At 37.3% G+C, this 13,543-nt stretch overlaps 1 protein-coding gene across 1 annotated transcript; it reads left to right on the top strand.

Moving 5' to 3' along the window:
- Nucleotides 1-391: 391 nt before the first annotated feature.
- Nucleotides 392-4,932, top strand: LOC122071113 (amino acid transporter AVT6C-like). The gene is made up of 5 exons (XM_042635392.1): nt 392-846; nt 2,398-2,550; nt 3,288-3,491; nt 3,691-4,153; nt 4,607-4,932. Exons 1-5 carry the CDS (start codon nt 432-434, stop codon nt 4,722-4,724), a joined length of 1,353 nt encoding a protein of 450 aa, XP_042491326.1. The 5' UTR covers nt 392-431; the 3' UTR covers nt 4,725-4,932.
- Nucleotides 4,933-13,543: the final 8,611 nt, after the last annotated feature.

Raw genomic sequence — 13,543 nt, 5'->3', positions numbered from 1 at the left:
ATGTTTTTTATACGACGAAGAAGAAATTAAATATTAAATAGAAGTGTTTACACATTTATGTTGTTGTTGTTGTTAGAGAGGATGATATTTTGTTTCTTATTCCATAGGAAGATATTGAAATCGTGTTTTATAACTATGGTCATCCATGGATGGCCAAGCAAACAGTCTCAAACAGAAACACCCACCTGTCCCGCACTTTCGTCTCTATACATCCATCATGCCCCATCCCATCCTTCTCCATTACAATTGTGAGGTCACTATCATAATAAAATCCACAGCAATTTACCAAACTAACCTCTGTTTTTTTTCCTTCTCTCTAAGAATCTTCTGCACCTGGCAATGTCAGTTTCGACAATACACGAAGTTCCGGATTCCTTGGCCTTCCATAAATGGATTAATTAACATAGAACAACAGAGCCTGAAATCTGAAAATGAGAGATCCACGGATGAAGAAGCCGGCAACCAAGGAAGCCGATATTCACACGTCACTCCTCCCGGAGCTCAGACCACCACTGGAGAGGAAGAGCACCGACACCGATGACGGAGGCGCTTCGGTCCCCGGCGCGGTATTCAACGTGTCGACAAGCATTATTGGAGCCGGAATTATGTCGATTCCGGCTACTCTCAAGGTCTTAGGGATCATTCCGGCCTTTATACTGATCGTGATCATCGCTGTCCTCTCCGATGTTTCAGTTAATTTCCTACTGAGGTTTACAAATATCGGCAATTCGAGGACATACGCCGGAGTCATGGGAGAGGCGTTTGGGAGAATTGGATCACTAGCGTTGCAGATTTGTGTGATGCTCACCAACATGGGTTCGTTGATCATTTATCTCATTATAATCGGTACGCACTAACTAAACTCTACTTTCACTACTCCATTGAGAGGAACTGTCCAATCGCATCTCGTATATAGGATCAACTGTGAGGTTAGAAAAACCTGTTCTGAGCTCCGAGAAGGTTTGAGCTCAGATTCCTCGAGTCGAGACTACACAGCGGTAGCTAGTAGGGAAGGGATCACGTGGGACCCATCGCCACGTGTCTTATTTTAAGAGGAACCATAAGTTTTTTTTTTTTTTCCTGTAAAGGAAATAAAAAAAAAAAATTCAAAACAAAGTTGCTGGCGTGATGCACGTTGGCAGTTGGCTCCTTCGTAAACCCCATGCGGAAGAAAGATTTGCCCTTTAATTTAAAGATTGGGCCCTTTGTCAAAAAAAAAGAAAAAGAAAAAAAAAGGACAAAGGATTGGGTCCATTTTTATTAAGAGGGCCCATTATGGATCGATAATCCGAGAAGGAAAGCAATAGCTGCAGTGCAGGAATAAGTGTGAAAAAAAAGAGAAGAAAAAATTGGGCCCATAGTTATAAGACGTAAAAGGGCCCATATGAATCGACAATCCGAGATGGTAAGCAAGTGCACGCGTGAGTTTGATTTGTCAGAGTTAGATGGAGAGAGGGAGAGACTGGGCCAGAGGGGGATTTACAAAGAGGGATGTAAATGATAGTCGAAATATGAATTTGAATTTCGCCTTTGTATTCATTCAAGGGTATTCGTATCTACTTAAAGGGTATTCAAATATAAATTTAAATTACCTAGAAAATAATTGTCCGATCTATTTAGATAATTAATTAATGATTTTGAGGTGATTGAAGTTTAAAAGGGGTTTTAGAGAATGAAGGAAAAGCTAAGACAACTTAGAAAGATAAATAAAGAACAAATTATAGTCATTGGGAGAGGAAGATTCAGATAACAAAAGTTAAAGAGTAAACAAATAGTGGAACATTCAATTTCAATCATCCATATCCATTTAGGGATATTGATATCCAGCAGGTAATATACAGATCCGATCACATCCGATTTGAATTCAATCCATATCCGATGCATTTACATCCTTACTCCCAAGGTGCAAGAAGTGAGTAATGACCAAACTGTCGTACACGACCTAAACAAGGCCTTCCGAGCCACATTTGCTATTATACTACTATACTTATCACTACTGTTTGAAGATGGTATCTCTCTCTCTCTCTCTCTCTCTCTCTCTTCCTTCCTATGATGATATATATATATATATATATGTATATATCTATCTTTCTCCTCCATAATAGGGGGAAAATACCTATGTCATCATAAGAAGGCAAAGAGAAAGAGACACAGGGAGGTGCTAGCCTAGACTACCTAGCTTGAAAACGTTACCTGAAAATGATGTTGGAATGGAGGGGGGAGTAGAGTAGACACTAAATGCTCATCATCATGACTATATCCTTATTTGAAGCAATGTTTTATTATAAATATTCTCGAACCCTTTTGTGTTGATCCTTGAGGTTAATTGTGGACTCCTCATAGAGCATTCATCTGAGTTTTTTGTTGCTGACCATTTGATCCATATGCATAATGTAGGTGACGTATTGTCTGGGAGCCAATCCGAAGAATCAATATATTTGGGTGTTCTGCAGGAATGGTTTGGTTTCCATTGGTGGAACACGCGTGCTTTCGCACTCCTCTTCACTGTGCTCTTTGTCATGCTTCCTCTTGTCTTGCTACGCCGTGTAGGTAAGTGAAAGTTAGCTCTTGTTTTTGTTTCTTCATTTTTCCTTATTAAATTTTCTTCATTCTTTAACTGGCTTCCTCTCCTTCTCCTGTTGGAAGGATTTGTCAAGTATGGGGTGAAAGGAAAGGATCATTATGTTCCATGAAATTCCTCTTCCACATTTGAGGAAATGACTTCGATCATGGTATCATATTTTCCATGTGGAGGATAGAATTTTTGTTCTGAAATCATGACATTTTGATGGGACCATAAATCATGACCATTGTTTTTAACTTTCTCACATTTTTTTTTGGCTAACGACGAGTATCCAGCTCTTCCGTCTTACTAGTCTCGTGGGTTCATATTGATCCCACAACCGTATGGACCGAGTCATATCAGGGTTGAATGAGAACCATTCAACTTTCGCTGAAAATATAGTAAAGAGCACTAAGCACCCCCGTGTGAGTGACCCCAAGGAGATAAGAGGAGTCGAACTCATAATCACACGTTTCTTGAGACGAAGATCCTTGCCAACTCGACAACCGATTGGGGTTTAACTTTAATTTTCTAACCTAAATAGGTAGAACGAAGCCTAAAATGGATGTCAACCTGTTTGATTGTTGGAAATGAAAGTGTAATGGTTGAACACATGGCAGGTTATGAGATTGATCATGAAAAGTGACACTTTTAAGTATTGTATTAATCTGACTCAAAGTAGCCTCTCAATCCATTGTTTTGTCTTGTGATATTTGTTCCCCAGAGTCGCTGCGGTTTACTTCAGCCGTGTCGGTTCTTCTCGCTGTTGTATTTGTTGCAATTAGTACAGTGATGGCAATAGTTGCACTTTGGGAAGGGAAGACACAGAGCCCAAGACTTTTTCCAGATCTTGCCCATCAAGCATCTTTCTTTGAGCTCTTCACTGCTGTTCCTGTCATTGTCACGGCTTTCACCTTCCACTTCAATGGTAAGGTTTAGGCATCCTTTTCCAATCTATTATGCAATTTATGTTAGGCGATCCATAGGTAAGGCGGAAGTAATAATCCCATCTCGATGTGGAGACTTATATAGGTATTTGGACACCCTCTCCTACCCTCTCCTTAATGACTAACTTTTAAGAATAAGTTTTATCGAAGTCCTAACAGTTTGTACATATATGCATGCAGTTCATCCAATTGCGGCAGAACTTCAAAACCCTTCCAAGATGGTCTCAGCAGTTCGAATATCACTAATACTATGCTCCACAATTTATTTGACTGTTGGGTTCTTTGGGTACCTACTGTTTGGAGACTCTATCATGCCAGACATACTAGTTAATTTTGACAGAAATTCTGATTCTCCAATGGGTTCAGTACTTGACGACACTGTTAGGTTAAGCTATGCACTCCATCTCATGTTAGTTTTTCCTCTACTGAACTTCTCTCTAAGGGCCAATATCCATGAACTCTTCACCAAGTCACCTCCCTCGGCTTCAGACACCACCAAATTTGTTTCTCTCACTTGCTCTCTTCTGGGTCTCATTTACATTGCAGCAATAGCCCTACCAAATATATGGTACTTCTTTCAGTTCATGGGCTCAACATCAGCTGTCCGTCTTACACTCATTTTCCCAGGCGCCATTGCCTTGAGGTATAATTTTTCATTACTTGAGATGGAAATGCATATCATTGATTTTACTTTTTAGGGTTTTCTTTCTTGTCGCTATGCTTAGTGTATTACAAACTTTTACTATTTGCCACGTGGCAAGTCATGGGTTAGTTTATGTCATAGCGGACCAGGTAAGCATCTCATTAGTACAATTTCAGCTTAAATTGAATAGAGGAAGTAGATTTTGTATTTTATATTGTAATGGTATTTTGGTAAATTATCAAATCTTTAAATCCAAGTTTTAGCAACTTTTCTTACTTATTTTGGACTAAAATTTGGTCATCTAGATCTGGATGTATGTGGGGTCCTCTATCATAGAATAATTTATGTATTGCCAAGTGGTAAATAATGATGCATTATACTTCACTAGGCACAATGACAGCTAGAAGAACCTTTTATTTGAATGTTTATATTTAATTTTTTTTTTTTTGGCAGGGATGTTCACGGGATATCCACAAGAAGAGATAGGATATTGGCAGCACTGATGATTATCTTAGCAGTAATTACAAGCTGTGTTGCTATTACCTCCAACGTAACTAGTTTAACTAGATAATTATAATTACCTTCTTTTCCTTTTACATGGGTCAATCTATTAATCATACGTATGTATTCGTTTTGTATTATGTAAAAATTTCTATAGCATATACCCATACCATCAAATGGAAATTGTGTGGAGGCTTGTAAGTATTGCTATTGTGCTAGCTAGGATTGAAAAGTTAGCATGATCACTAATGAGGATGTTGTGGATGTTTCACCTCTTCTTTTTTGATTTGATTATATATACATATATATATATATATATATATTTATAATTAAGCCTTCATAACTATTATGTGCCCATGTTCTTTCTAAATAAATTAAAAGAATGGAAAATTTTACCCACAACCATGTCAAAGTGCAATAGGGGTGAAACATGGTTGGGTTTCTTAAAACCCCAATTCAAACCAAGGTCTTCAAAACTTAACAAAAGCCCAACCCAACCTTGTCGAGCTTATGCGAACCCAACCCGGCCCTAATTGACCCTTCTTGGGCTGGGTTGGCCTTGATTGTTGCTAGGGTCGGGCTAACCCTGATTGACCAGGTTTTGCCATTTGTGTATTATGCATTAAAAGAAAAAAAAGAAGAAGCCCCAATAGATCAAATAATCAATAGACAATTAAAATTATGAAATGCAATACAATAATAGATGATCATGACTAAGGATGTGAATTTGAAACGGAAACCGTTTACCGAAACCAAATCGAGCCGTTTACATCAAAATCGCAAAATCGTTTAATAAATGGTTCGGTTATCGTTTCAAGTTTCAAGCCGATTAGCTAAACAGGTTGAAACCGTACCGAGCCGTTTAACCTGTGGTTTCAAAGCGAATTGAAATAGTGAAAATCGAACCATTTAAACCATCAAAACTGATCCGATTAACCCATTTAAAGATTAAATAAGGTGGTTGCAAAATATTATTAGTATCTCATTTGATTCAAAGGTTGAGTGCTGCAAGCCTGCAAGTAATTCTAGAGGTAGTTTGCTCATTGTTTAGAATGCTGATTAAATTAATCCAACGCATTAAGTAGAATGTATATTGATGAAAATGCAAATTTTACTTATACCATGGCATATTAAATATTTAAATATATATTTTTCAATATTATAACACATTATTTGGGGGTGAGGGGGGAAGAAAAAGAAAATCCCTGTTGTAAGCATTACTTACTGACTTGTTAGATGCGCTTGAGACTATTTTCTATTAAAATATTTTCTTTTGCTTAGTTGTTTGGTTGTTTTAACAAAACATAATGGTTTGCATTTCACATTCTCAAGATTGGATCATTTATCACCAAAAGCAAAATTTAGTAAACACGTGAATAAACTAACAAACCGATTGCTAACTGTTTTGAAACGGTATGGAATAAACCAAAATTGAAACCGTTTAAAACTGTGAAACCGAAACCATTTAAAAACCGTGGAAACCAAAACCGTTACTAAATAGCTGCGGTTTCAGAAAGTGCAATTGTTTAGTAAATGATGCGGTTATGGTTTCAACCAAAATCTATGTGAACCGAACTGAACCAAACCATTTAAACCGAAACCGAACCGATTAACATCCTTAATCATGACACTTAACCGTAAGACTCAATGACCCAAATCTCATTATTCAGAATAAAAGGGTAGAATGATAATGCACCCTAAATTCTATTATATAAATCAAGGTTAGAATCAGGGTCGAGTTGAGCCTAGGCCTCAACCTAAGCCCGACCCAACCTTGACCCAGGGTTAGTGTTTTTCAACCCTAACTTGCCTCTAGGGTAAGAAATCATAATCAAGGCTCTGTTTGGGTTAGGGTGGCCCAGAGTGTGTTTAGGCCGTCAGGGCCAAATTTACATCCAATAATTAAAATCCACTTTGTTGTTAATTTCTGGCATGCAAGAGAACCATCCTACTTGCATGGATCACATCAGCAAGAGTAAAAACACAATTGTATGAAACTTCATGAATATAATCATAGCATTGTGAATTCACGCTAGAAAAATATCATAAGTTTTTGTAATCTTAAAGCCTAGATGGTTTTGAGTTCGACTCCTTCAACTTTTTGGGGCCACTCACATGGGGTGTTAGTGCTCTTCACTGCTTTTGGTAAACCTTGAATGGTTCTCACTTAACCCCGGTATGAATCGATCCATGTAGTTGTGAGTTTAGTATGGACCTACGGAATTAGTCAGGCCAAAGGCATGAATACTCCTCGTGAGCAAAAAAAAAAAAAAAAAAAAAAAAAAAAAAAAAAAAAAGAGCCCAAGTGGTGAAGGAAGTCATATATTTGGGTTTGGTATGTCCATCAAATTCAATTCATTACTTATTTAATTTGCATGATATTATGGGACACACAATTGTGCAAAGATTTATGATTAAAGCTGTTTGCAATCAGGGATAGAATTGGACATTCATTAATAAAAATAACTTAAAATATTCAGATTAGGGTTAGAGTTTCTAATTTTATTTTTTTATACATCACCAAAACAGCTAAACTTTTCAGCAAAAGGATCAAATCGTTAGTAGGCCTGAGACAAAAATGGGGTAAGAATAGAAAGTTATAGAAAAAAAAAGAAGGGGACAGTGCTTCAAGGCCATGATTTGGTACTGTACTTAGGGAAAAGTTTGTGCAAATCCTGAGTCACTCCAGATTTACTCCACTTCCCATCCGTTTGTTCTTTTCTGCTTTATCCTGTCGATAAAACCTTGAGTGGTGGCTTCAATATTTTTTCCTATCATCATGTATTCTGTATAAAGTGAGACAAATTGACCCTGATAAATAACACCAGCAGTCCATCCTGATACATTACGAGTTTGATCAGTAACACCTCAGCATATTAAAATAATACAGTTCATGATGGGAATGTGGGGTTGGGCTGGCCTTAGTTCAAAGGAACAGAATGTGTGAGATTCACCTGTTGCCAAATTGAAGGGTAGGATTGTGCAGTCCAGTACTTCACATTATTCAAAATAGAATAAGTACTAGCTAGGTTTAACCTGCATACGTGACGTGATTTTTATGTATCCAAATGAAATAGCAATATATTATAAACTTAGATCAAAAGTATGTATAATTTAGAAGTTAAAAAAATACATAATAAGAGAGGTAAAAGAAAACTGGTTAAATTTTCAATTCTTCGTCCCAAGAGACCAGCAGCCCAAAGCCTTTTGGTGAACTTGCAGGAGTGAAAAGTGTGGTATACAGATCCAAGATCCCCATCCTTATTTAGTACTAGAATCCTTCCATAATTTATATTAACCAAATTAATCCTCCAATTCTTCATGCTTGCTGCCAAGGTATGCTAAAATAAATTCCAAAGAACCTATGAGCTTAGGTGCAATTTAGTCATGCAAATCTGGGCTGGCGGAATCCATCATCCACACACTGATATGAACTGAACTGGGCTAGCTGAATTCGGTTTTGCTTGCTGGTTTTGGGCCTTCATGAGAGAGAGAGAGAGAGAGAGAGAGAGAGAGAGGTTGATGAGTTCAACATTGCGATAGTGTGACACTATAATTAATTAGTAATAGTTAAAGGTTGTGGGCGGTTATATGTATAAAAAAGCTTATGCTCCGAGAGTGATGGATAATGAAATGTTAACTAACACATTGCTAATACATTTTAAATCTTTATTTTATTTATACTGAGTAAAAGAGTATAATATCGTAGTGGCCGTGGTTCGATTTAAGAAACAGCCTATTTGTAAATCGGGTAAACTAAACTATGTACACTATGATCCTCCCTAGACACTGCAGTGGCAAGAGCCTTCTACTCTCCTTTTTTATTAAGTATAAGATCTCAAGGGAAGAAGCATTCTACCTGGTCGTGTGGCCCCTGCACTGTGGGGCCACGGGATCAAGTAGAATTCTCCTTAGGACAAGGAGATTTTTGTATTTTCATGTAGAGTTTTAAACCATTGGCTGAGAACCAGACCAATTGGTGAAACCAGGTTTTACCAGACAACACACCAAACAGTCTGATTTATATTAAAAAAGTCCATCTTTTGCTACTTATTCTCATGTTAAAACCATTAGAAACTTTGACAATCCCTCTTATTGTTCAAACCATAGCTTAAAGTATCTGAACTTGGACCAAACAGCTAATGGACCCACTTCTGGTTTGAACATCAGAAAACCAAAAGGAAGAAGCAAGAATAGATCAAATAGCTGGATTTTGATTCAGTTTCTAAACAAAGTACAAGAAATTCAAGAATCCCAACATTATTGTCCATTTGTCCTAAGCTAAAACATCACAATTGGAATTGAAAGGGTGACTTATGAGGTATCCAAAGGTGAATATGATTGTGTAGGGACACATTGTGCTTTTTTCTTCTCTCTTTGAATCTTGGCTTTAACTTAATACAGCTTTATAATTATTTTCCTTGTTCTTAGTTATTGTGCTTTTGTTGTCATGGGGGCCATCTCCATTATCCAAAATAGTTAATGGCATCTTTCTCTACTTCCTTGGCTGTCTCCCCTTTTATATGATTTCATTTAAAGTGCACCACCTCACTAACCACTAACTCAAACATGCTTTTCTCAAGTCAGGGGACCTTATAAATTAACATCTTTCCATGGTACACTTTAATCTGATTTTAGACCAACATTCTTCCAACTTTATTTTCTTTTATAGAGAAAGAATCCTTCACAAATCAGTCAGTGGGATTGACAGGTTAAATGGACTATTTATCTAATTCACTCATATGAGCACTTACTAAAGAATTATACCATAACATGAGGTTGTTGAATATGTGGACAACAAAATTTTAAAATTTTGTAAAGCTCTAATATGTTTGAAAATGATGTTCTTATTAACCCTTAACATGTTGTGCAAGCACCAATGGATATAAACATACACTTTCCATAAAATATATTTTTAGGCAGTAGCCATCTATTTTGGGAATGCTTTTGTTGAAAGCCTTTAATTGGTCTTAGACTCACATGCTTTAAGGTTTCTTCTTTTGGTTGTAATTATTTTTTAGAAGAAAGAACCTTGCCCATCTAGCGTTTCCAAGCTTAGACATAGCACTGTGTGAAAAGACCCAGCTGCCCTTTCGCAGTAGGTATTTTCACACCCAGCTCCGTCTTGGTGTGGAGGGCAGGAGCGGGCAGCATTCTCTTACCTTTATTATTTTCAATTTTTTTTTTCTAATGAAGTTGATATAACTTAAAAAAAAAAAAAATCTATTTTGAGCATGTGAGCTCGCTTAGACCTTAAAAGTGTGCTGGTGTTCAATTAAGTACAAAATTATGATTCTTGGCACATTTTTTATTTAATCATTAGCAGATAACAATTAAGAAAAATTTGTATAACTTGGAGAAACTATAGTGAAATTAAAGTATTAGGAACCTATGGGTGTAACAGAAATGGAGGTTTAATTTCCTATTCTCAAATCAACCCAAGAAGCCAAGACCTTTTTATTCTCCACATCACTCTTGGTATGGCAGACAGGTTGGTCATAGTCTAAAAATTTTCTCCTTATACTTATCAATGATATTTTGGCATATATAGATGAGCAAATGCATGAGTGCTGCAGGGATTTCTCTTCTCCCTGCAGAGAGACACCTAAAAGACTAAAACTTTGTCGGTGAGGCAATAGAGAGGCAACAAATGCAGGGAATAATAACACCACAGCCAATCCAGCCCCACATTACATGGGTCCTCATCAACTAGATTTCTTAGAGTGCTTGGTTGATTTATATAGTGTTTCTGCAGAACTGTTAGTACTGTTAGATCAAACACCAAGAAAATACGAAAGAAAACAGATAATAGATCCGCACAACACAGAGATTTAACGAGGTTCATACACCGGAGAGTGTGCTATATCCTCGGGCAAAGAAGAAGATGTTTCACTATGCAGAAGAGATTACACCCAAGCAGCGGCGAAAAACTCGCCTTGAAACCCTAGCTCGAAAAAACCCCCAAAATACAATGACTTTATCAACAAGATAGCAATACATTATATACTTTAAGTTGCAGGTCGACCCATTGAATTGCGATTAATCCTATCGGCCCAACCCCTCTGCTTCCATCACAGATCTAAAAAAACTTTTCATTCGGGTCGCCACCAAAATATGTCAGAACGGATCAAAAATTCAAGACAAACTTAACATTTACTAAAGAGATGATCATGACAAGAGCAAGTCACAGTCCATAACACTAAGGCTTCACATTTACAGATCAGAACTAATAAAAAACATGTAAGATGGATAGAAAAGAAGGATAATATTAACATATACGTTTCAAGATGTGAGAAGCATCTTCAAGACTCCAAACTTTCTCATGGAAAGTGGCCTTGGAAAAAGACTAGGAGGCCATTCAAGAAGTGGATCAAGCAGAATGACTCTCAACCAAGTTACAACAATATGATGAGGTTCTCCTCATGAGATGATGAAAGAAACAAAAAGCACAAAGCAAGGAGAAAAAGAAATAATCCATTTGACCCCACAACACTTCTTTCTTGTTTTCTGCTCCACAACTTTAGTAGGGCTTTCAATCTTGGAAAAATAAAACTAGACCAAAGAAATTAAGATGCAATTCAGCTTCATTTGTTGTGAAATGAAATCATTTGCATTAATTTGGGTTTTGCAAAGCTGTTGAATTTAATAAAACCCCTTGATGTTTTCGAATTCTACCTTAAAAGGTATGTTATCAGGTGAAGTACATTTTTTAACTCCCGGACACTAAGGAGCTGTACTAAATTTGGGAATTCAGTGCTTAGAACTACCCAGTAAATAATAAATCAATCGGATCATTAAGGCTCCATCTGGTTGCAAGAGAAATACAAATGATTTTATTCACAAAATTAAAATTGTAACTAACTCCAAACAATTCCAAATCTAGTACTTTCATATTTTACTATATTTGAATAGTTTGATTATCTACATATATTTAATAAAAATCTAGATTTGGTTTTGGGGGTGGGGGGGGGAGATGATGCCATATTGTGTTCTTAATGAAATGGCCTCATAAATATGGCAGTTGATGAAATGGCCTCAGTACAAATGTGGCACTTAATGACTACAAAAATGGGAAGCTACTCTTTTAAGTGTTACCTACCAGTACTACATCTGATTGTTGACAGTAACAGTTAAAACCCTTAAGACAGGGGGACACTGCGGTTAAGAGAATATGTAGTTCCTTCTGTCATCTACTCACAATATTAATGTTCCAACATTAGTGGTTACAAGATAATGGGTTACAATTTGCAGAATAATGATGGGTCCCACACCCAGCTCACATCTCTGCATTCACTCTCCCCCACATCTACCTAGGATCACCCCCCCACCCCCCAAATTTTTACTCATTTTCTTATAAAAGAGAAAGAAAAAGAGGCTGTGAAATGGAGGTGGGTCTTCCAAGCTCTTTCTTCTTATATATATTTAAAGAGGGGAAACTCAAGCTTCTCTACTCCACTAAGAATGTGTAAAGCTGCCGGGACTGAAGCTGAATATGTGCGGCATGGCATGGCATGGCAAGGTGTGTGATGTGCAAGATGGAGAAGCAGGGCACGTGCATTACTATCTAACACCATTGAAAGTGCTGCTTAGCTACTAGGGCTGGTTACCCTAGTTAGTTAGTTCTTCATGTGCCCCCCTTCTCCATCATGCCCACTCTAACCTTCTCTGCTCGATTTCTGCGGAACTATGCATGGGTCGGTGTGTCTTTATTTGCAGGTAAGCGAAGATAGGATAGAAGATTACAACTCTTTTAGGTTACTTATTACCCTCCAGGAATTAGTATCTATTCAATGTTTTAATATTTTGCAAACAGTTTCTTCTGAAAAGTAAGGGGTAAGACTGCGTACATTTGATCCTGTAGTAACAGAAGTTTCGTACACATCCCAAACCTTGCAGTAATGAGAGCCTTGTGCATTGGGTTGTCTTCTTTTTTTTTTGATTTATTTATGTTGTCGTCGCCAAGACTATGGAATTAAAATCTTGACTTTACAAAATTTTAATCAGTTTTAGAGGCAATAAGGGATGAATCTTCTGGCATTATCGAAGACTGTCGTGCCTAGCCTTTCCATCTCTTACTTATGAGTAATTCTTAGGTACCCAGTTAAGACAACTCTGCAATGAGGCTGCTAGCTTCAAAAATTCTGATCAAAATATCTAAACCATGTAGGGGAGAAGATAAAGCTTTGTTCCTCCTGATAAACAACTGTGACATAGAAATACTCATAAAGTTAAGAGAGAGAGAGAGAGAGAGAGTTACAATGCATCTACTGTTCCGGCATGAAGAATTGGGATACTAGGGATGTGTCCCTTTGGACAGCTATCACCGATAGTCATATTGTGCTATAATTGGAATCTTACATTATAAGAAGTTGCGGTAGGGTACACCTTCCTGAAGTTGAGTCACTATCATAAATGCACCTCCAAGTTGCGGTAGAGTCACCATCATAAATGCACCTCCAAGTTTTAAAAACTCTCTCTCTCTCTCTCTCTCTCTCACACACACACACATATATCTATACTGACCAGCATCTCTTTGTTTTTCTCATTACCTCTTTGTGATTGGTTAGATACAACATTACTGAAGAAAAGAGTAGTTAGAATTTATAATTGCAACCAGTGCGATCTGATAGTATGGCCACTCAGTTGAATGCAATTTCCACGTAGGAGATCATAGAATGAATGAAATTGAGTTGTGTTAAAAGGTTAGAGTTAATTATGGTTGTAATAGAAGCTATGAAGACAATTTTGAGCCTGGTAAAGCTTCAACTTGGCATGATGTTTCAGTGGTTATAATGGCTAGGGGTGGAGGTGGCCAGTCAACCTAGTGGTTCTTGGGCCTGTTCGAAATTCTGATTCAACGATTGGGTTCTAGATATATAATTGGAGTGG

This window comes from Macadamia integrifolia, unplaced genomic scaffold (genome assembly GCF_013358625.1).
Source record: "Macadamia integrifolia cultivar HAES 741 unplaced genomic scaffold, SCU_Mint_v3 scaffold_18A, whole genome shotgun sequence".
NCBI lineage: Eukaryota > Viridiplantae > Streptophyta > Magnoliopsida > Proteales > Proteaceae > Macadamia > Macadamia integrifolia.
This window is presented reverse-complemented; position numbering and strand designations above follow the sequence as displayed.